The sequence below is a fragment of the Equus przewalskii genome, chromosome 9 (assembly GCF_037783145.1).
Source record: "Equus przewalskii isolate Varuska chromosome 9, EquPr2, whole genome shotgun sequence".
NCBI lineage: Eukaryota > Metazoa > Chordata > Mammalia > Perissodactyla > Equidae > Equus > Equus przewalskii.
Window position 1 is genome coordinate 13,227,119 of NC_091839.1, and position 21,787 is coordinate 13,248,905.

General features: G+C 56.9%; 1 protein-coding gene across 3 annotated transcripts; it reads left to right on the forward strand.

The window, feature by feature from the left end:
• Positions 1–787: 787 nt before the first annotated feature.
• ATP1A3 (ATPase Na+/K+ transporting subunit alpha 3) lies at positions 788–20,936 on the forward strand. 3 transcript variants are annotated; one of them, XM_070557935.1, is made up of 23 exons: positions 788–1,230; positions 5,284–5,373; positions 5,480–5,539; positions 5,693–5,896; positions 7,075–7,188; positions 7,300–7,434; positions 7,814–7,931; positions 8,054–8,322; positions 9,799–9,997; positions 10,074–10,183; positions 10,266–10,400; positions 12,327–12,519; positions 12,834–13,009; positions 13,096–13,232; positions 13,870–14,020; positions 14,137–14,305; positions 17,162–17,316; positions 17,393–17,516; positions 18,339–18,484; positions 19,071–19,201; positions 19,650–19,751; positions 20,116–20,207; positions 20,539–20,936. In XM_070557935.1, exons 1-23 carry the CDS (start codon positions 1,225–1,227, stop codon positions 20,565–20,567), a joined length of 3,045 nt encoding a protein of 1,014 aa, XP_070414036.1. In that variant the 5' UTR covers positions 788–1,224; the 3' UTR covers positions 20,568–20,936. The 3 variants fall into 3 exon arrangements, with proteins under 3 accessions (XP_070414036.1, XP_070414035.1, XP_070414037.1); XM_070557934.1 differs by having other exon boundaries at positions 1,005–1,230; positions 5,245–5,373; XM_070557936.1 differs by lacking the exon at positions 788–1,230 and adding an exon at positions 1,541–1,746.
• The last annotated feature ends 851 nt before the right edge of the window (positions 20,937–21,787 follow it).

Consider the following 21,787-nt stretch of genomic DNA (forward strand, 5'->3'; position numbering starts at 1 on the left):
CTCATGTGTCTGGAAGCAGTGTGGAGACTGTGGTTGTGCAATGGTGCTGAGTGTGGATGTGTGTTTGTTTTTGGGTTGGTGTGTTGCATGGTTATGGGTCTCTATGTGAGATGGTACAAGGCCAGGTATGGTGGAGTATGTGATGTGTGTGTCTGTGATGCAGTGTTCTGAGGAGGTGTGTTAATCCACATGGCACTCTATGACTGCCATTGTGATTCTGTTGTGGTGTGATGGGGTATGCAAGGTGTGTGTGCTGTGTGTGTTTCATTTCTATGTGTTCCTGAGTCTCTGGGGTTGTATAATGGGGTAGTGTAGTATGTGTGTAAGTGTACAAGCTGGTGTGGTGGAATGTGATTGTGAATATGTGGTGGTCTGTGATGGGGTGGTGTATGTGTGTGTCCCCAGCATCTGGGTATCTGGGTGATGATTGTGTGTGAGCCTGATGCTCACTGAGGTCCTCGGCTGTGATGTGTCTCGTTGGATAACTCTGCCATAGTGGGGAGCGGGGCACACACAGCGAGGGGGCCTCAGAGCTACTCCCTCGGCAGCACCCCTCCTCATTTGGGGGTCTTCCTTGCCTTTTGTGCTCCTTCCAACTCCCCCTCCTGAACAGCACCCCCACACAGTCTCCAGGAGCCCCCTTGCCTCGCTGCGGAGGGAGGTGCTCTGGGCCTCCTGCCTTATTGCGGTGGTTTACGGGGCTTTCCCCCAACTCGGTGTCCACCTCCCGCAGCGCACCCCTCTCCCTGGTGGCACACTCCCACCATGAGGGGATTTCCAGGGCTCTGTCTCCCTCAGCGCCCCATCCTCGGATGCGCCACCCCACATTGCAGGGGTCTCCAAGTCCCTCATCGCGGGGGTCTCCGGGGTGACCCCCGCTCCCCCGCAGCGCTCCCCCTTCTCAGTGGCGCCGCCACTTTGCGGAGGCTGCGGGGCGGGGAGGACAGCTGCAGTACCGGGGGCGGGGCCGCGGGCCATCCGTCAGGGCGGTGGCGCCCCTGATTGGCCGGCGCCGGCCCCCCCGCGGGCGCGGGCATATGAGGAGGCGGAGGCGGCGGCCGCCGCAGACTGTGCGGTAGGGCTGCCAGACCAACCGACGGACGCGCGGACCGAGGCACGGGCGCTGCAGAGGCCCCCCGCTCCAGCCCGCGCCTGAGCCCGCCCTGAGGCCCCTGCCCCGGCCCCCGCCCCGCCTGCCCGCCCCTGTCCCCCGGAGCCGCCAAGATGGGGGTAGGTGCTTGGGCCTGCCGGGCGGTGCGTGTGTGTGACATTGTGGGTCCAGTGACATTGGTGTCAGCTGAGGACCGGGGCTCCGGGACCTCTGCTTTCTGGACCTAGGTCTGCGGGACCCATGGAACGGCTGACCCGGCCGGTCTGTGTGGTCGTGTCGCTGACTGAGTGTGTGCGCGGGGCCGCCCGGGTTGGCGGGGCTCTGTGGCGCATGTCGGCGTGTCTTTGTGTGCAGGGTTCGCAGGGGCACGGACCAGCCCTCGGCATCTCTGCCTGACCTAGTGCGATGCGTGCTCGACGGTACGTGTGCGTGTGCATGTGTGCGTGTGCGAGCTCCTGGCTCCGTCGGGCCCTGCCAGCACTGTCTGCCTGCGATTGTGTGGCCTGGGTTATGTCTGACTGTCTGCAATCGTGTCTGGGTGTGTCTGAGAGCTGGTGTTTGTGTCTGGGGGTGTTGAAGCCCTTCTGCTTCCTTGGCCGGGTGAGGACAGGTCCAGGCTATGGGATGAACACCAGGTGACCTCTCTTTCTCCTTCCAGGCCTGGATGGGGGGGCTCTGCAGTGCTGCGTGGCCTGGGGCTGTGTGTGTGTCCAGCCTCTAATCTGGGGGAGCAGACATGGGGGGCTGGGAGTTGCAGGAAAGCCACGGCAGGGAGACTGAGTGCCTGGCTGAGGGTGTATATGTGCAAATACGTGATGGGGGATGGTATCGTGCATGCCTGGATATGCCCTTGCCTCTGTGTCCGTGTGTCCTTGTCTGTCTGTGAGTCTCTCCAACAGATGCTGCCTCCTTCCCTGGCTGACCACCTGACCCCTGCGCAGCCCTGGATTCCTCCCTTCATGTCTGGGGCGGGGCCATGGGGTGGGGAGTGGGGAAGGGGGGTCTGGCCTGGGAGGGATGGAGAGAGGGGTCTGGATGGAGAGGTTAATGGAGAAGGAATATGAGGGATGGGGAGAAAGATGGCGGATGAAGGCTGATGGGCCCAGGGATGGAGGAGGGGGAGGGGGATGGAGAGAAAAATTGGGTGGGGAGAGGACTGGGAGAGAGAAGGGGGGAGGTGGGAGTCAGTGATGGCTTCCAGGTAAGTGGAATGGAGGGAGAGGAAGCTGTGGGCAGCTGGGAGGAGAGGTCTGAAGGTAAATGCCTTAGAGGAGGCCTGAGAGGGAGGGTCATGGCAGGTCTTAGGAAAAGAAGTGGGGACAGGAGGAGAAGTGAGGTGCTTTAGACATAGGAAACAGAGGCAGAGAGAGACATACAGAAAGACAGAGAGAAATGGACAGAGACAGAGAGTGACACTCTGAAAGAGACAGAGAGAAAGAGACAAAGAAAGAGTCAGACACAGGCAGAGAGACAAAGAGAGACATGGATAAGACATAAACATGGAAAGACAAAGAGAGAAACTGAGGCTGAGATGAGGAGACCCCAGGACAGACATTTCCTATCCAGAGACAATCAAAGTCAGCCTGAATGATGGGAAGAGAAGGCAGAGAGTAAAAGGGGAGGTTGAGGGAGAAATGCTCAGAGATCACAGCCCCAGAGACCCTGAGAGGGAGAGGGAGAGGCTGGCCAAGGTGCAAGGCTGCGTGAGCTGGCAGGCATCGGGGAGGCGGACAGTGCGGAAAATGGCGAGAAGCCGCAGAGGCGGGCTGCATCAAGACAGGCGTGTCCCCCACCCTCGGAGGTGCTCCCGCCCCGCAGTGCGCCCATCTGGGCCTCCTGCCTCGACTGGGAAAGCCTCGGCTCCCCTCCAACAGATGGAAGCCCGCCCCCAAGGGAGTCTGGTCATAGCAAGGGCAAGCAGGAGCCAAGGCTTGTCTGCCAGGGACTGGGGTGACCCAGCCACCTCCTCCCTCAGACCCAGGGGTCCAGACACCCAAGCCCTCCTCCCTCAGAACCAAGAGTCCAGGATCCAGGAGCCTGGGGCCCCACCTCTAGGCCCCTCAGGGACCCAAGCATCAGCTCCCTGGCCTCTCCTAAGGTTTCAGAGGCAGGCAGCTGGTTTCCCCTACTCCTACCAGGCCCCCATTTCTCCAACTTGACCCCATGACCTTATATCTCCACATCGCTCTACCCGGGGTCTACCACTCTGGGGAGGCTGAAACCCCTCCTGGTGCAGGGGGTGGAGGAGTGTCTTCCCTGTCCCCCAAGCCTCCGTGCTTCCATGTCAGACGCAGTGCAGCTGCAGGGCTGGCCCAGGGCCAAGCCTCCCTCCCACCCTCTTCAACCCTCTTAGAGGTTCCCAGGCCTCCAGGCTGCAGCCCCTCCAGTAGCCCCCAGGCTCAGCCTCCGGGTCTGGGGGCAGCCAGCAGGCAGCTCAGCTCTCTCCAAGGTCACGAGGGGATTAGCACTGAGCCGCGCTGAGCCGCGGATCTCTGCTTGGCCCTGGACCTGCAGGATCTGTCAGCGGCCCTCTAGCAGCACCCAGCCTCGCCCCACCCCTCCTGCCAGCCTCCGAGGACACTGCCCTCCCCATGTGCCCAGGCCCCCAAACTAGAACTTCAATCGCTCCCCCTCACACCACATCCCATTCCAGCCAGGCCCAGGGCCTCTGCCTCTTGATCTTCTGTACCCGAAATCCCGGCCAGCTCCTAGTCTGTCCTCCAGAGACGTGACCGTGCCCACCCCTTGTTCAAACCTGTCCATGGCTCCCACCAGCCCCCAGGAGAGAGGCCAGGGCCCACAGCTTGTTGGTCAAGGCCCTCAGGACTGGCTGCAGGTCCAGCCAGGCCACCATCCCTGTGCACAGCTGGCCGCCTCCCGGGCTTCTGTCCCAGCTGAGGCCAGCACCTGGAGTCCTCTTTCCTCCCATTCCTGCCAGACCTGTGGGGTCTCCCATGATTTTCTGGGTCCTTTGAGAGACAGAAACTGAGACATCCGTGAGGCTGGAGAGAGAAGCCCAGAAAAAGAGCCGAGCAGAGAAGACAGAGAGAGTGACACACAGGGAGACCTGGAGCTGGAAGGACAGAAACGTGCAGACGGACCTGGAGAGAGACAGACACAAGGATAGAGAGGAAGATCGCGAGTGAGACAGTGAGAGATGGACAAACCAGGTGGTTGAAATGAAGGAGACAGGGAGAGACACACCAAGCATTACAGAGGAGATAGCTTGAGGGGTGAAGACAGACACAATGACAGAGAGAGGCAGAGGTAAGGATGGAGAAACACATAGAGATAGAAAATACTGACACTTTGAGGCAGTCTGAGATCCCAATACACTGACTCAGAGAGACCGACTCAGGAGAGATAGTTCAAGAGATGGAAACAGGGACATAAAGAACCAGAGATCAGAGAGAGACAAAATCATAGAGACACACCCAGAGACTCAGAGACAGAGAGAGAGAAGGACAGACAACATAAAGTGATGAAGGAGAGAGAGGTCAGGGAGAGAAACAGCCACAGAGAGACAGAGAGACAGGCAGAATTACAGCGATGGAGAGATAAAGAGGTAGAAGGAAACAGAGCGAGATAGAACAATAAGACAGAGAGGCACAGAGACCTGGAGAGACAGATTGAGAGAGAGACACACATAGACAGAAAAAGAGAGACAGAAAGACAGACATAGCAAGAGACACACACTCAGGAAGGTTGGACAGGCCCAGGAAGAGGAAGAAAGAGGCAGAAAGAGAAACACAGGGATAAAAAGACACATAGACTAACAGGGAGAGACCCACCGAGATGAGGGCAGAAACAGAGAGAGAGAAAAGCACAGACAGCCCCAGATGGAGACCCTCAGGGACAGAGACTCAGAGACACATGGAGCCAGAGATGGTGAGGTCAATTGGAAGAGATGAGACTCCTGGGTTTGAAGAGACACCCAGAGTCAGAAGGGAAACTCATCCAGAGACACCGGGCAGAGACAGGGAGGGGCAGGCGGGCCTGGAGAGACAGACTGAGACCCCCCAGAGCCCGCCCCTGCCCAGAGAGGCAGGTATGCACAGATGCACAGACGCAGGCCAGGGTGAGAGCGGGGCTTGGAGGGCCGGTGTCCCCCTGTAACCCCTTCTCGCCCGCAGTCTGGTGGCTCTGACAGCTATCGTGTCGCCACCTCGCAGGACAAGAAAGATGACAAGGGCTCGCCCAAGAAGAACAAGGGCACCAAGGAGCGCCGGGATCTGGACGACCTCAAGAAGGAGGTGGCTATGGTAAGCCCCACCCTCTGCACCCACACACCCTCCCAGAACAGGCCCCACCCCGCCCCCTGAAAGGCCTCCACACTCACCCACCTCCCCTCCAATTCCTGCTCCTCAGACAGAGCACAAGATGTCAGTAGAAGAGGTCTGCCGGAAATACAACACGGACTGTGTGCAGGTGCGGCAGGGCCTGAGGGAGGAGGGGCTGGGGGCCTGGTCTCCTGGGTCTGAGGGAGGAGGAGCTGGGGGTTGGGTGCCTGGGGATGCTCATGGAATGTTGGGGTGCCAGGGTTGCTCAGGGAGGGTTCTGTATGAGTCCTATGTCCCCCAGGGTCTGACCCACAGCAAAGCCCAGGAGATCCTGGCCCGGGACGGGCCTAACGCGCTCACACCACCGCCTACCACCCCGGAGTGGGTCAAGTTCTGCCGCCAGCTCTTTGGGGGCTTCTCAATCCTGCTGTGGATTGGGGCCATCCTTTGCTTCCTGGCCTATGGCATCCAGGCGGGTACTGAAGATGATCCCTCTGGTGACAATGTGAGTGCCCTCCACCCTGCCCTGTGCAAAGTACCCATACATTTAGGGACACACACGCATGCACCACTTCCCCTGTCCCTTCAGACTTTTCAAAGGCCACTCTCCAACTTTTTCTCATCCCACTTTCACAATCACCCAGTGAAAGAACCAGGGAAAGTACAAGGAAAACCAAGGCTCAGAAAGGCCAAATGACTTGTCCAAGGTCACACAGTAGGACGTGTGAGCTGGGGGTCTATCCCAAGGCTGTGTGACTTCAGTGGCCTTGGGGAGAGACACCACCAGGTGGTCATGGCCTGAAAGATACCCAAAGAGTGAGTGCACTCATGTAGAGACCCAGGCACACCCTCCTGTCGATATGTCAGGACCCATCCACCCAACACAGGGGACAGTCTCAATAGATGCCATGCCTATACACACAGACCCACATGCTGACTACATAGATATCCTCGCACACGCACACACATGCACGCATGCACATATACGTATATGCAGAGAATCGACGCACACAGTCACACTTGGACACAGATTCAAACACGGCCATCTAGTTCAGACACACAGGCACAGACAGACACAGACATGCACTGATAGACACAGAAACTCAAACACACAGAGTTGTAAGCATAACCTGCAGACAGACAGACATGAGACTCGAGCACAGACAGACGGTGTTCTCAGAAACTAAAACCTAAACAGGCGGACAGACAGACACAGAGTCTCAGACCCAGACAGACCAACAGAGAGAGACAGAGATCCACACATCGAGTCTTGAACACAAACAGTCCCATAAATTTAAAGCCAGGCAGGCAGACAGTTAGACAGACAGACACACTGACCTAAGCACAGACAGACACATGGACAGACAATAGCATACATTCAGATTCTCTAACACAGGCAGAAGACAGACAGATAGACACACAAAACAGAAATGGACACACCAGAGACTCAAACACACCATGTTCAGAAAGAGGGACTCAAACATGGACAGGCAGACAGACACATAGACAAGAGAGGCTCAGACACACAGACCCTCAAATGGACACAAACTGGAATCAGATACACAAATGCAGACCCCCATTGACTCAAAGCTCCCTTCCCAGATTCCACGAATCTCAGGGCAGGGCGGGGCGGGGCGGGGGGAGCGGCTCGGGGACGGGCCGTGACCCTGCACCTCCCCGCAGCTGTACCTGGGCATTGTGCTGGCGGCCGTAGTCATCATCACCGGCTGCTTCTCCTACTACCAGGAGGCCAAGAGCTCCAAGATCATGGAGTCCTTCAAGAACATGGTGCCTCAGGTGAGGGGTGCCCAGGAAGGGCCAGGTCGGGATGGACAGGTGGGCGAGGCCATGCCCAGTGACCCCAGGCAGAGGGAGCTGGGAGGTCACTCTTCTCTATGCCGCCCCCAGCAAGCCCTGGTGATCCGAGAAGGTGAGAAGATGCAGGTGAACGCTGAGGAGGTGGTGGTCGGGGACCTGGTGGAGATCAAGGGCGGAGACCGAGTCCCGGCTGACCTGCGCATCATCTCAGCCCATGGCTGCAAGGTGGGCCTGGGGCCTGGGGCCCAGCTCTGCCCTTCCTGGAGTGGCCCAGAAGTCCAGGCCCCCAGCCCCTCCTCCCCCGGGACCCAGGAGTCCAGACCCCCCACCCCCAAACCTCAGACCGACAGGTACCTCAGACCTGGGCAAGTCATGTACTCTCCCCACTTTCAAAAGCCCAACCTCTGCCCTCCTAGACACCACCCACCCACCCAAGCACCCAGACTTCTGGCTGTGACCTCCAGGGACACAGGCCTCAGCTTCATGAACATAGACCTCGTTAACAAAACAAACAAACAAACAAAAATCTTGAAATCTCCTCTGGATGAATGCCCCCTGTCCGAGGTCCAGGGCTGAGCCCTCTCTCCTTCACACCTGTCCCCAGGTGGACAACTCCTCCCTGACCGGCGAATCAGAACCCCAGACCCGCTCTCCCGACTGCACGCACGACAACCCCTTGGAGACTCGGAACATCACCTTCTTCTCCACCAACTGCGTGGAAGGTGAGGCGGGAGCGGTGGGGGTACCCAGGTTGAGGCAGAGCTGGTCCACACAGAGGGATGTGTATCAGGGGCGCAGGTCCCTCGGAACCCCCATATCAGCCTGATCCCCTCTGGCCCCACAGGCACAGCTCGGGGAGTGGTGGTGGCCACAGGTGACCGCACTGTCATGGGCCGCATTGCCACCCTGGCTTCAGGCCTGGAGGTGGGCAAGACACCCATCGCCATCGAGATTGAGCACTTTATCCAGCTTATCACTGGTGTGGCTGTCTTCCTGGGTGTCTCCTTCTTCATCCTCTCCCTCATCCTTGGATACACCTGGCTCGAGGCTGTCATCTTCCTCATCGGCATCATTGTGGCCAATGTCCCAGAGGGCCTGCTGGCCACTGTCACTGTAAGGCCCTGGGTCTGAGGGAGGAGGGACTAGGGACCCAGACTCCTGGGTCTGAGGGAGGAGGGGCCGGGGGCCTGGACTCCTGGGTCTGAGGGAGGAGGGGCTGGGGGCCTGGACTCCTGGGTCTGAGGGAGGAGGGACTGGGGGCCCGGACCCCTGGGTCTGAGGGAGGAGGGGCTGGGGGCCCGGACCCCTGGGTCTGAGGGAGGAGGGGCTGGGGGCCCGGACTCCTGTGTCTGAGGGAGGAGGGGCTGGGACCTGGACTCCTGGGTGTGAGGGAGGAGGGGCTGGGGGCCCGGACTCCTGGGTGTGAGGGAGGAGGGGCTGGGGGCCCGGACTCCTGGGTGTGAGGGAGGAGGGGCTGGGGGCCCGGACTCCTGGGTGTGAGGGAGGAGGGACTGGGGGCCTGGACTGCAGTGTTCTTGATAAGGGCAACTTGGGCATTGAGTGCTGAACTCCTGGATCTTGAATGAGGAAGGTTCTGACCCTCAGGGGACCTGATTAATAAAACAAACAAAAGTCTTGAGAAACACTGCAAGGCACGGAAAGGACTAACAATCCTATCACTTTTTAAGTTAACTTACAAAATTAAGAAGTACACCTTCACAGCAAAAAGTCTAAAGCACATGCTAAAATAGTTAAAAAGTAAACTAATGGTCCCGCTCCAGAAGGACGCTCTCTGCACTGTTCCCCCGCAGAGGTGGGCGTGACGCAGGTGTGTGTGAAAGGTTGCTTTCAGGGTACCCAGAAGCGAGCGTCCTAGGATACTGTTTTGCTCCCTGATTCTTTTGCTTAGTATATCCTGCACAGTTGTCCGTATTAGCATATTCAAAGCTATTCTAAGTCAGAGGCTTTTTACTGACATACAACGTACACACGAAGTCTTGCATATATGAATGTAAAACCTGATGTGTGGGGCAAACTGAACACGCCCCATGTCGGCTGCACCCAGATGGAGTTCCCTAGAAGCCCCCTCAAGACGTTGTCCAGCCCCTACCCCCCAACCCAAGGGTAACCCATATCCTGGCTTCTAACAGTGTATTCTGTTGATAGGGTGTAATTCAGTACGGACCCTCATTTCTGCTGATGCTTTTTGCTGAGGATGATGTTCTCGAACTTTATCCAGGTGGTTGTGGGCAGCAGTAGCTTGTTCTTTTTCACTGCTCTATAGGATTCCATCTTTTACTCCACAATTTCTTTATCCTTTCTGCTGTTAGTGGGCATTGGGTTGTTTCCGGTTTGGGACTAATATAAGTGTTGCTGCTATGAACACTCAAGCACATGTCTTTTGGGGCGTGTCTGGGCCCATTTCTGTTGGTCTGTAGGTCTGGGTGGGATTGCTGGGTGACACTCTATTCATTGCAGGACACCAGGATTCTCTCTGGGCTGGGCAGTTGAGTTGTTGGCACTCACATTGCTGGTCCAACCCTGCTGCTGGGCTCTACCTGTCACTTGCCTGTCCTTGCACGCCCCCAGGTGTGTCTGACACTGACTGCCAAGCGCATGGCTCGGAAGAACTGCCTGGTGAAAAACCTGGAGGCTGTAGAGACCCTGGGCTCCACCTCCACCATCTGCTCTGACAAGACAGGGACCCTCACCCAGAACCGCATGACGGTCGCCCACATGTGGTTCGACAACCAGATCCACGAGGCCGACACCACTGAGGACCAGTCCGGTAAGTGTAGGGTCTGAGCAGGACCGAGGGGGCCTGGCCCCAAGGCATCCCCGGCCATGACACGCGCCTCCTTCAGGAACCTCGTTCGACAAGAGCTCACACACCTGGGTGGCCCTGTCCCACATCGCCGGGCTCTGCAATCGTGCCGTCTTCAAGGGTGGTCAGGACAACATCCCTGTGCTCAAGGTGGGTGGGCCGCCCGCCTCCCCGTGGCCCTGCCCGTGCCACCCCCCCCCATGGCTCCACCCTGACAGCCCTCTCCCCACAGAGGGATGTGGCCGGGGACGCCTCCGAGTCTGCCCTGCTCAAGTGCATCGAGTTGTCCTCTGGCTCCGTGAAGCTGATGCGCGAACGCAACAAGAAAGTGGCCGAGATTCCCTTCAACTCCACCAACAAATACCAGGTACTCTGGGCCCCCCGGGGGAGCCAGCCTGCACCTCAGTTTCTCTATGATGCCTGTAAGCGGTCATTTCGGCCACACTGCCCTCCTGCTTTGGGCAAGTTACTAATCTTCCCAGAGCCTCAGTTTCCTCATCTGTAGAATGGGAGTAAGAGTATCCACGCAGTGGGGAGAGGAACAGGCAGACGGGGAGTGAAAGCAAGGCCTGTGTTGGAGTGGGAGGCAGGGCAGTAAAGATCTTCCTGCAGCAGAGCGTGGGCACCAGCCAGAGATCTCTTTCATTCATTCAACAGATATTTTTCTGAGCAGCAACCATGTGCAGGCACATGTTTAAGGTGCTGGGGGTACATATGGCAGTGGACAAAACAGTGAAGTTCTTCCTCTCATGGAACTTCCTCTCTAGTGCTAGAAGACAGACAGTGGCAAAGGCAGGAGGAAGTACAGAATATGTTGGCTGGTCATCGTGCTGAGGGAGGAGCCCTGCAGGTGTCTACGGGAAGATTGTTCCAGGCAGCAGGCACAGCATGTGCAAAGGTCCTGAGACAGGAATGTGTTGATGTTTCTGAACAATAGCCAGGCAGCCAGTGTGGCAGAGCAGTGGGCCAGGGAGTGTGGTGGCAAGTGAGGGCAGTGGATGCTCGGCCAGGTCCCATCGAGCTCCTGGGTGACAGAGAGGACTTAGGTGTGACTCTGAGGGAAACATGGGGGCAGGGGAAGTCTCAAAGCAGAGGAGAGATGGGAGCTGACTCACATTTTTAAAAATAGCTTTATTAAGATGTAATTCACATACCATAGAACTTCCATTGAAAGTATGTAACTCAACAGTTTTAGTGTATTCGCAGATATTTGCCATCATGTACCCAATTTTAGAACATTTTCATCACCTCAAAAAGAAATCCCCCACTCCTTAGCTATTATTCCCCTACCCCGCTATTTCCCCTGCCCTAAACAACTACTAATCTACTTTCTGTCTCTAATGAATTTGCCTATTCTGGACATTTCATATGAATGGAATCATGCAATGTGTGGGTTTTTTACAACCAGCTTCTTTCACTCAGCATAGTGTCTTCAAGGGCCATCCATGTGGTGGCCTGGATCAGTGCTCTGTTCCTCTTCATGGCTGAATAATATTCCACTGTCTGGGTAGTCCCTGTTTTGTCTATCCCGTCACCTGGAGATGGACATTGGGTTGTTTGTACCTTTTGGCTGCTGGGAATAATGCTGGCATGCGCATTCACGTGTGGGCGTCTGTGTAGACATAGTTTGCATGGCTCTTGGGTGTGGACCTGGGAATTGCTGGGTCATGTGGTAATTCTATGTTCGACCTTTTGGGGAATTGCCAGACTGTTTTCCAAAGTGGCTGCACCCTTTCCCACTGATTCACATATTTTAAGGATCCTCTTGGCTGCCATGGGGAGGAAATCCCACAGGTGGGGAGGGCAGAAATGGGGACTCAGTGTGGAGGCTGCTGTGATTTTCCATATGAGAGAGGGTGGTGCCCAGCCGGGGTGCAAGCGGGTGGTGGGAAGAGGCCAGAATCTAGGTGTATTTCAGAGACCAGCCGATCAGATTCCATGACAGGTCAGATGTGGGATGAGAGGGAATCGGGAGAGGCAGAGAGAGACACAAATCCGAAGGACGGTCGGTCAAGATTTCTGTGAGAGACACAGAGGGGCGAAAACATCTGTGAGACAGAGAGACAGAAGCGGGCAGGGGATGAGCAAAGATCTCTGTGAGAGAGTCTGAGAAACAGATAAAGATCTCTCTGGTAGAGGTTTGGGCAGCGCCCTCTGCAGAGCCCGGTGCTGGTCTGTCCTGGCCCTCATGGCTCTAGATGGGGATGGGGACGGTCTTCTCCCCCAGCCAGGTGTTGGCAGCCTCCAGGTCCCTGTGAGGCTCAGGCACGCCCACCCTCTGCTCTGTCCACAGCTCTCCATCCACGAGACCGAGGACCCCAACGACAACCGGTACCTGCTGGTGATGAAGGGTGCCCCAGAGCGCATCCTGGACCGCTGCTCCACCATCCTGCTCCAGGGCAAGGAGCAGCCGCTGGACGAGGAGATGAAGGAGGCCTTCCAGAACGCCTACCTCGAGCTCGGTGGCCTTGGCGAGCGTGTGCTTGGTGCGCATCATGGGCGGGGCCCAGTTGGGGCAGGGCCTGGGCCAGCTCTGGGGGCCCCTTGTGGGTAAGGAGGGGCATGATGCCGCCCAGAGCCTGGCTCAGAATAGCACCTCCCAGAATGCACTGTGAATGAATGAATGAATGAATGAATGAACGAGAGAGGAATTCCTGCATCTTTAGGAAATGAATGGTGACTGACTGTTGACATGAGTGGGGAGATTGACTGTGGGACCTGCACAGCTGGCAGCTATGGGGCAGGAGGCATGGAGGCCATAGTCTGGAGCCCTCATGCCCCACCCCGTCCCTGCCACCAGGTTTCTGCCACTATTACCTGCCTGAGGAGCAGTTCCCCAAGGGCTTCGCCTTCGACTGTGACGACGTGAACTTCACCACGGACAACCTCTGCTTCGTGGGCCTCATGTCCATGATCGACCCACCCCGGGCAGCTGTCCCCGACGCAGTGGGCAAGTGTCGCAGTGCAGGCATCAAGGTGTGGCCTGGGGCAGCACGGGGAGGCAGGGCCAGGGCCCCAGGGGGTAGCAGTGTGTCTGGACCATCCTCAAACAATGCCTACAGGTCATCATGGTCACGGGCGATCACCCCATCACGGCAAAGGCCATTGCCAAGGGTGTGGGCATCATCTCCGAGGGCAACGAGACTGTGGAGGACATTGCCGCCCGGCTCAACATTCCCGTCAGCCAGGTCAACCCCCGGTGAGCCCTGCCTCGCCCGGCTCAGGGTTCTGTCCCCGCCCAGGTTCCCTCTGGGACTCCCGGTCCCCATTCCTTCTGGGCCTCCACTGTTGACTCAGCACCTGGATCCTGTTCCTCCTCCACACTCGAGGATGGGCAGCCTGGTGTAGGTTCTCATCCCGGTTTAGCCACCCTCGGGCTGTGTGACCTAGGGCATGTCATCTGGCCTTCCTGAGACTGTTTTCCCCTTTCTAAAATGGGCCACTAGTAATTCCCACCTGGGAGGGTTCACCGAGATCCAGTATCTCTGTGTCCATCGCTGTCTCTTCCTGTCTGCCTTTGTGTCTCTGTCTCTCATCTCTGTTCTGACTTCCTCAGCTTTCCTGTCTTCATGCCTCTCTCTGTGTCTGTCTCTCTTGCCTGGTTGTCTGCATATCTCTGTCCTTCTACTTCCACTGTCCCAAAGTCCTTCCTGAGATCTGCCCTGGCTCCCTCCTGCTGCAGCCCCCCTCCTCCCCAGTTTTGCTTTGTCTCTGACCCCCAGAGACCCCATCCTTCTCTCAGAGCCTGCTCCTCTGCCTCTCCTGTCTGTGAGTCTGTCCGTCAGGCTTCGCTGCACCTCTCCCCCGATGTCCTGACCTCTCTCTGCTCTTCCCAGGGATGCCAAGGCCTGTGTGATCCATGGCACCGACCTCAAGGACTTCACCTCTGAGCAAATCGACGAGATCCTGCAGAACCACACTGAGATCGTCTTCGCCCGCACGTCCCCCCAGCAGAAGCTCATCATTGTGGAGGGCTGTCAGAGACAGGTCGGCTTGGGCTGGGTGCCTTGGAGGAGGGGGCCCAGGGCCTGGACTCCTGGTTCTTGATGAGGAGGGGGCTGGGGCCAGACCCCTGGGCGTCATCCTCACCTGTCTCCCTCCAGGGAGCAATCGTGGCTGTGACTGGGGATGGTGTGAATGACTCGCCTGCTTTGAAAAAGGCCGACATCGGCGTGGCCATGGGCATTGCTGGCTCTGACGTCTCCAAGCAGGCAGCGGACATGATTTTGCTGGACGACAACTTCGCCTCCATTGTCACGGGTGTGGAAGAGGGTGAGTTGGCCAGAGGTGGCCCTGGAGGCTGGGGTCCTTGCATGAGGCCCAAGAAGGGCAAGGGGAACAGGCCAGGGCTGCAGTGGGATGCAGGGTGGGAAGACCACGGAATCCCACTGGCCCCGGGGGAGTCTGAGCTTATCTTTTTCAGTCTTTAGTCTCCCTCCCCCACGGGGCCAGGGCTCCCTGGGGACAGGACTGAGCTGACACACTACTGAGTCTGTGTCACAGCGCAGGCCCAGTCCGGTGGGCGAGGCGGACTTGGAAGTATTTTTAAAATACTCATAAATGCATTGGGGAAACAGAGAGTCCTGCGGGAGTCCTCAGGAGGCCCCTGACCCAGCCTGGGGTCAGGGGGCAAGGAAGCTTCTGGTGGGGACAGGGATGGTGAGCTGAGCCCTGAGGGCCATGTTGGAATTTTCACATGGAGTGGTGTCAGGGAAGGAAGTAGCAGGCAGAGGAAACTGAGTGTGCAAAGGCACAGCGGTGTGAAGCAGCGTGAGGTGGGGACGCCGGGGAGCCCAGGCCTCGGAGCCGACGGGCACCACCGCCCGATGGGCCTCCACGTGGCCACAGATGGGGCCTGTGCACATTTAATTTTATTCCGATCATCAAACTAATTCATGATAATTATAGAAAATGAAGAAAAGCATTCAGAAGAAAATTGGAATCACCCATAACCTCACCATCCAGAAATAATCACTGTTCATGCTGTGGTGTGTTTTCTCCCAGTTTCTCGCTCTCATTTGAAATGTCCCCAGTGTAGAAAATAATTCAGGATAAAAGAGAATCCAAACAGTAAAGCTGAGACTAAAGTGTCAATTTGAATGCCATTATCCCTTGTCCCCTCTGTCCCAGGACACCATGGTTAACCCTTCTTACCCCTATGTCCTCTCGTGTGCGTAAGCAATACCCACGCACACAGATGCACGCACTGGCACCTGCCTTGTGCATCGTGCTGGGTGCCGGAGATATAGCTGTGAGCAGAGGCCGACATGGTCCTTGCCCTCAAGAAGCTGGGGGAGACAGCCTGAAGCAAGTTAACAAACAAATTGTAACATGACATAATTACAGGGGCTGGCTCCCTGGCCGAGTGGTTAAGTTTGCGCGCTCCGCTGTGGCGGCCCAGGGTTCGGATCCTGGACGCGGACATGGCACCGCTCGTCAGGCCACGTTCAGGTGGCGTCCCACATCCCACAACTAGAAGGACCTGCAACTAAGATATACAACTATGTACAGGGGGGTTTGGGGAGATAAAGCAGAAAAAAAAAAGAAAGAAAAAAGAAGATTGGCAACAGTTGTTAGCTCAGGTGCCAATCTTTAAAAAAACCACATAATTACAAGTGGTGACAAGCAGGGTGCTATGACAGATAATAACAGGGTCCTTCCCATTCAGGGTGGACAAGGAAGGCCTCTCTGAAGTGACAAACACAAACTTTAACTTCTGGTGGGGGAAACTGCAGGTATACCCAGAAGCAGAGCGGATGGCAGAGTGAACCCCCATGCCCCCATCACCCAGCTCCACCAGCTCATGGCTGATCGTGTTTCACCTCTCTCCCCCTGCCCCCATCACACGCTGGATTACACTGAAGCACGTTTAAGTCACCATTTCACCCATAAATATTTTAGGATGAGACACCACTAGTTTGCGGAGAGCAACGCATGTCAGGGATAGGGAATAGCAGGTATGAACACTTATTTATTTATTTTTTTGAGGAAGATTACCCTGAGCTAACATTTGCCACCAATCCTCCTCTTTTTGCTGAGGAAGACTGGCCCTGAGCTAACATCTGTGCCCATCTTCCTCTATTTTATGTGGTATGCCTGCCACAGCATGGCTTGACAAGCAGTGCGTAGGTCTGCACCCGGGATCCGAACCAGAGAACTGTGGGCTGCCAAAGTGGAATGTGCGCACTTAGCCACTGCGCCACCGGGCCAGCCCCATGAACGCTTATTTTTACACAAAGGCAATCAAACCATCCTTACCACTGAGCAGCTTGCCTTTCTGTTCCTTCTTAATGCCATATCTTGTTGCTCATACCTCTCAATACACAGGAGAAGGTGGAGGGAGGGGCTGTCTGAGTTCATCTTTAGTTTCTTTTTATTTTATACACACTGTCCTGGTTGAATGTTTATTGCGATATGACATATATACAGTAAGTTGGGCAGCTCGATGACTTTTTACACACGTACACACCCATACAACCTCCAGACCCCGATCAAGATAGAGAACATTTCCAGCCCCTCATGAGGGTTTTGTCAGGTCTCCTCCCGGAAATAACTACTCTCCCGACTTTTAGTGCCATAGATTAGTTGTGAAACTCATCTGTATGGACTACAGTATGAACTGTTTTATGCAGTATAAAGCCAGTATGTCTGGCTTTTTTACTCAACGTAACATCTGTGAGATTCATGCATGGAGTTGGGTGTGTCAGCAGCTGGTTCATTTTTCTTGCTGAGCAGTGTTCCACTGTATGGATGGACTACAGTTTTATTCCACTCACCTGTTGATGGACATTGGGGTCAGTTCTGGTTTTTGGCTCTTTTGGCTAATGCTACAGTGAACATTCTTGTACTTGCTTTTTGATGGACGTAAGCACTCATTTCTCTTGGGTATAACCCTAGGAGTAGGATGACTGGGTCCATGGGTAGGGGGACGTTTAACTTCAATAGGAACTGCCAAACAGCCTTCCAAAGTGGTTGTATGTCAAGAATGTTTCAACAGGGGCGACATGGTTGGACATTTGTATGGAAAGGCTGGCAGGTGGGGGGATGGACTAGAAAGGATGCACAGACTGGCAGGGAAGGGGCAGAGGGGGTGTGGGTGCCCGAGGTCTGAGCCTGCCCCCGCCACAGGCCGCCTGATCTTTGACAACCTGAAGAAATCCATCGCCTACACTCTGACCAGCAACATCCCCGAGATCACACCCTTCCTGCTGTTCATCATGGCCAACATCCCACTGCCTCTGGGCACCATCACCATCCTCTGCATCGACCTGGGCACCGACATGGTGAGCCTCGAGCACCCCTGGGCCCTGGGAGGGCAGGGTCCCCCCATCCCCGGCTCACCTGGCCTCTCCTGCCCAGGTCCCTGCCATCTCATTGGCGTACGAAGCTGCCGAGAGCGACATCATGAAGAGACAGCCCAGGAACCCACGCACGGACAAACTGGTCAACGAGAGGCTCATCAGCATGGCCTACGGGCAGATTGGTGAGCACCCGGGGACCCTGCCTTGTTTACGGCCAGATGCCCTGGGCCTGGAGCAGGGCCTGGCCCACAGTGGATGCAGAGAAACTGTGTTGGCTGAGTAGACTGGAAGTGGGGCATAGTGCTGGAGGTTTGGAAGGAGTATCTGACAGATAGGTGATGGTCACCAAGGCGGGGCCAGGATAGGTGAAGGAAAGGCCTGGGGGGTGCCTCTGGGGAGCACATGGCACCCTGAATGGCAGATCAGGGTTGGCCCCAGGCTGGTGACTCCAGGACCCACTGCTCCACCCACCTTCCTGATGGGAAGGGCAAGGCCAGCCTGTGAACCCTGAAGGCAGGAGTGAGCCCCATCCCTGTCTGCCTCCCCCTCAACCTGCTGCTGGAGACCATGTGTGCCGAGCCTCACAGGTGCTGAGCTCTGTGTTGCTGGGAGTGTCCCAGCAAGCAGAGGCTTCACCGCCGTGGTCAGAGACCTGGCGAGGTCATACATGTGTGAGGGGCCAGTCAGACTCAAGCCCGGGGGTCCTCAGGGATTTCCTGATGTTCAGGTGGCCTGGGCCAGGTGAGGGGAAGCCTCCAGGTGTCCATCTCAGGAAAGCCCCTCCCTGAGGCTCCTGTCCCAGGTGGCCCATTTCAGGTGCTCACCACCAGGTACCACCCTCAGGTTGCCCTCTGGGAGCCCAACCCCAGATGATGCTCAGGCAAGTGGATTGGGGTAGCCCACCATCCTCCTGGTGGGGGTCCCAAGGGGCCTGGGAGGGGCACTGGACTGGCTGCCGGCCCCCACCTGAGCCTCTCCTCATCTTCCTTCTCTCCTCTCCCCAGGAATGATCCAGGCTCTCGGCGGCTTCTTCTCCTACTTTGTGATCCTGGCAGAAAACGGCTTCTTGCCTGGCAACCTGGTGGGCATCCGGCTGAACTGGGATGACCGCACAGTCAATGACCTGGAGGACAGTTATGGACAGCAGTGGGTGAGTGGAGCTGGGCCCCACAGCATGGCGGGGCCTCCCAGTCAGCGTCTCTGCCCACAGTAGGAGTCCAGGGCCCGCTGTCCCAGCCTTGCACGGGCCGCTTTCTACAATGGCCCCTCTGCCCCAAGGGCAGCATCAAGACCCTCGCTGTGCATGCAGGGCCTTCTGGTGCCCTTGGCCCAGCCCACTGCGGTCCTTGTGTCCGTTGGCCACGCGCTGTGCCCCACCAGACAAGTCACTTTTGCTGCCTTCTTCCCTATCTCTGTCTGTCCCTTCAAAGCCTGGCCGATGTCCACCCATCCCCTCAGGAGGCCCACGGGGTCCCTGATCCCTGGCCGATGACTGAGGTCACATTAACCTCTCTCCTTTCTTGTACATCCACTGACTCCTCCCGCGGGGCTCCGAGCCAACAAGGGGAGACACGTCTGAGGCCCTGGGGACCCCATCTGAACAGAGTCCCCGCTTTGCCTTGGGGCCCCAAGCAGGGACACAGACTGGAGTGTGTGGGCTGAGCTGGGGGCTGGGGCTGGGGGCCGGGCTGCGGCCACACTAACTGCTGTCTTGCACACTCGTCATCCTCCCACAGACGTACGAGCAGAGGAAAGTGGTGGAGTTCACGTGCCACACAGCCTTCTTCGTGAGCATCGTAGTCGTCCAGTGGGCGGACCTGATCATCTGCAAGACCCGCAGAAACTCTGTCTTCCAGCAGGGCATGAAGTGAGGGCTGCGGCCTGGGGCGCCGCTGTCTGTCCTGTCTGTGTGTCTGTCTGTCCCTCCCCTCATTCTTCGGTCTCGGTTTCTGCCTCTGAGTTGTTTTCTCTCGGGTGATCACGTCTGTCTGGGATTCTCTCTTAGTCTGTCTCTCTATGTGTGTGTGTGTGGCGGGGTGGCGGGGGGGGGGGGGGGCGTCACTGGGTCCCTCTCCAGATCTGCTCAACCTCTGTGTACGCCTTCCTGCCTGTGTGTCTGCCGCTGTTTCTTTCTGGCTTTATCCCTGGGTGGCGCCATCTCCCTGATCTGTCTTCGCCTCTGTCTCTCTTTGTCTTTGTCTCTGTGTGTCTCCATGTCTGTGTCTCTCCACCTACCTCTGTCTCTGTGGGGCGGGGGAGCTGGGGCGGGGGAGCTGGGGCGGGTTCTCCGGCTCCAGCCCTGCCTGTGCCTCCAGGAACAAGATCCTGATCTTCGGGCTGTTTGAGGAGACGGCCCTCGCTGCCTTCCTGTCCTATTGCCCTGGCATGGATGTGGCCCTGCGCATGTACCCTCTCAAGTGAGTGCCCCTCGCCCCCTAGGACCCACGCTACCAGCTCCAGATCCTCTGAGGAGCCTTTCCTGTGGGATGTCCTCACGGGCTGGGGCCTCAGCCGTGGCTCTCAGGCCCCACCTCTCCTGATGTCTCTCTGGATGCCTCCTCTGTGTCCCCCCATCTCTGTTCCGATGCCCTTCTCTGGGACGTCCTCAGAGTGGGGCGCTCTGCACACCCCAGCCCGGCCATAGCCAGGGCATCCCTCAGCTGTGGGGACAAAGGGTCGAGAGCCCCCCGTGTGACCCCTCCTGCCCTCTGGGACTGTGCCTCTGCCTGTGTCCCCATCACAGCCCCACAGTGACACCCTCCTGCTCCCCTGTCTCTGCAGGCCCAGCTGGTGGTTCTGTGCCTTCCCCTACAGCTTCCTCATCTTTGTCTACGACGAAATCCGCAAACTCATCCTGCGCAGGAACCCTGGGGGTGAGGGGGCTTCCGGGGCGGAGGGGGAAGGCTGGGGGGGCAGGAGGGGCAGCTGGAGGGGGCGGCAGGGGAAGCCCTATGGTGACCTCTCCGAGCTGACCGCGCTCTGTCTCCCCCGCATCTCTCTCCTGTGTTGTCCCCCGATCATCTTGCCAACTCTCCCTTCGTCCTGTCTCTCTGGGCCTCCTCCCCTCTGTCTCCTGCGTGTCTCTGTGTCTCTGTCCCTTTTGGTCTCTTCCTGTGCGGCCATCTCTCTCTCTGCTTGTGCTTCTTTCTCTCCGTGCCTGTCTCTACCGTCTCTGTGTCTTTCCTCCTTTGTCTCTCTCTCCAGGTTGGGTGGAGAAGGAAACCTACTACTGACCTCACCCCATCACATCGCCCGTCCCTGCCCCGCCCCAGCCCAGGACAGCACCCTCCAGTGCCCCCCATTTTGTATTCTGGGGGGAAGGGCCCTATTTCCCGGTGGCCCCACCTTGGCCTCACCCCTCAAGTTATCCCCTGCCTCCCTCCCTCTCTACCCCTCTGGCTGGCTCCCTGCCCCCCGCCCCCTGCCTCTCTCCTCTCTCCTCTCTCTCTTCTCTGTGTCTCTGCTCCCCTCCTTCTCCTCACCCCTACCTCCCAGCCCCCTCCCAGCCCCATCCCTGGGCTCTTTTTTACTCCCTCTCACCCCCCTGGCAGATGCCATCTTGGTTCTGGACAATTATCAAATATATCAGTGGGGAGAGAGAAGCAGTGTGTGTTGTGTTTGCTTTCTGAAGTGGGGGTGTGGGTGGCATGGCGTCCCCTGTGCTGGCACACGTGGCCGGGAGATTCACGCAATTCCCGGCCTGGCACGAGCTTGGCAGTCGCGGAATCTCAGAGTCATTGAATCCTGGAGTTTTAGACTCACGAAAGTTAGAGTAGGAGCAGCTTGAATTCACCAGGTTATGGGATTATGGGATCAGAACAAGGAAGAGGGAGGAATCAGATCGTCTCATGTTGGAATAGGACCCCAGGGAGGCAATGACAGTGACGATGATGACGATGATGATGACTCATTGAGCACCCACTCTGCGCTCTGCCCTCTTCTGAGCACCGTATGTGTATTAGCTCATTTAATCCTCACAAGGTGTGAGGCACAGAGAAGGAAAGTGACTTGCTCAAGATCACACAGCTGCAAGCTGACAAATCCGAGATTTGAACCTAGGCTGTCCGAGCTCTAAGTCACTGTGCTATTCTCTCTCTTTTTATTGAGATAAACTTTCATACAGTGAAGTGCACAAATCTTAAGAGCACAGCTCAATGATTTTAAAAATTACATCCATACGACCACCACCCAGATCAAGGTATAGAACATGACCATCCATCCAGAAGGTTCCCTCATGCCCCTTTCCAGTCAGCTCCCCTCCAGCGGCAACCACTGATCTGATTTCTGTCACCATCCTTTAGTTGTGCCTGTTCTTGGACTTCGTACAAATGAAATCTTATGGCATTTTGTCTCGTGTGTCTGGCTTCTTGTTCTCATCATCACATCTGTGAGAGTCATTCACATTATTGCATATATCAGTAACACATTCTTTTTCATTGCTGTGTAGTATTCC

What these genes read in the sequence shown, in the direction of transcription:
- ATP1A3 (XM_070557934.1), top strand. An exon ending in TCAAGAAGGAGGTGGCTATG is followed by an intron (nt 5,374 to 5,479) that starts GTAAGCCCCACC and finishes CCTGCTCCTCAG; the next exon opens with ACAGAGCACAAGATGTCAGT. An exon ending in GTCAGCCAGGTCAACCCCCG is followed by an intron (nt 13,233 to 13,869) that starts GTGAGCCCTGCC and finishes TGCTCTTCCCAG; the next exon opens with GGATGCCAAGGCCTGTGTGA.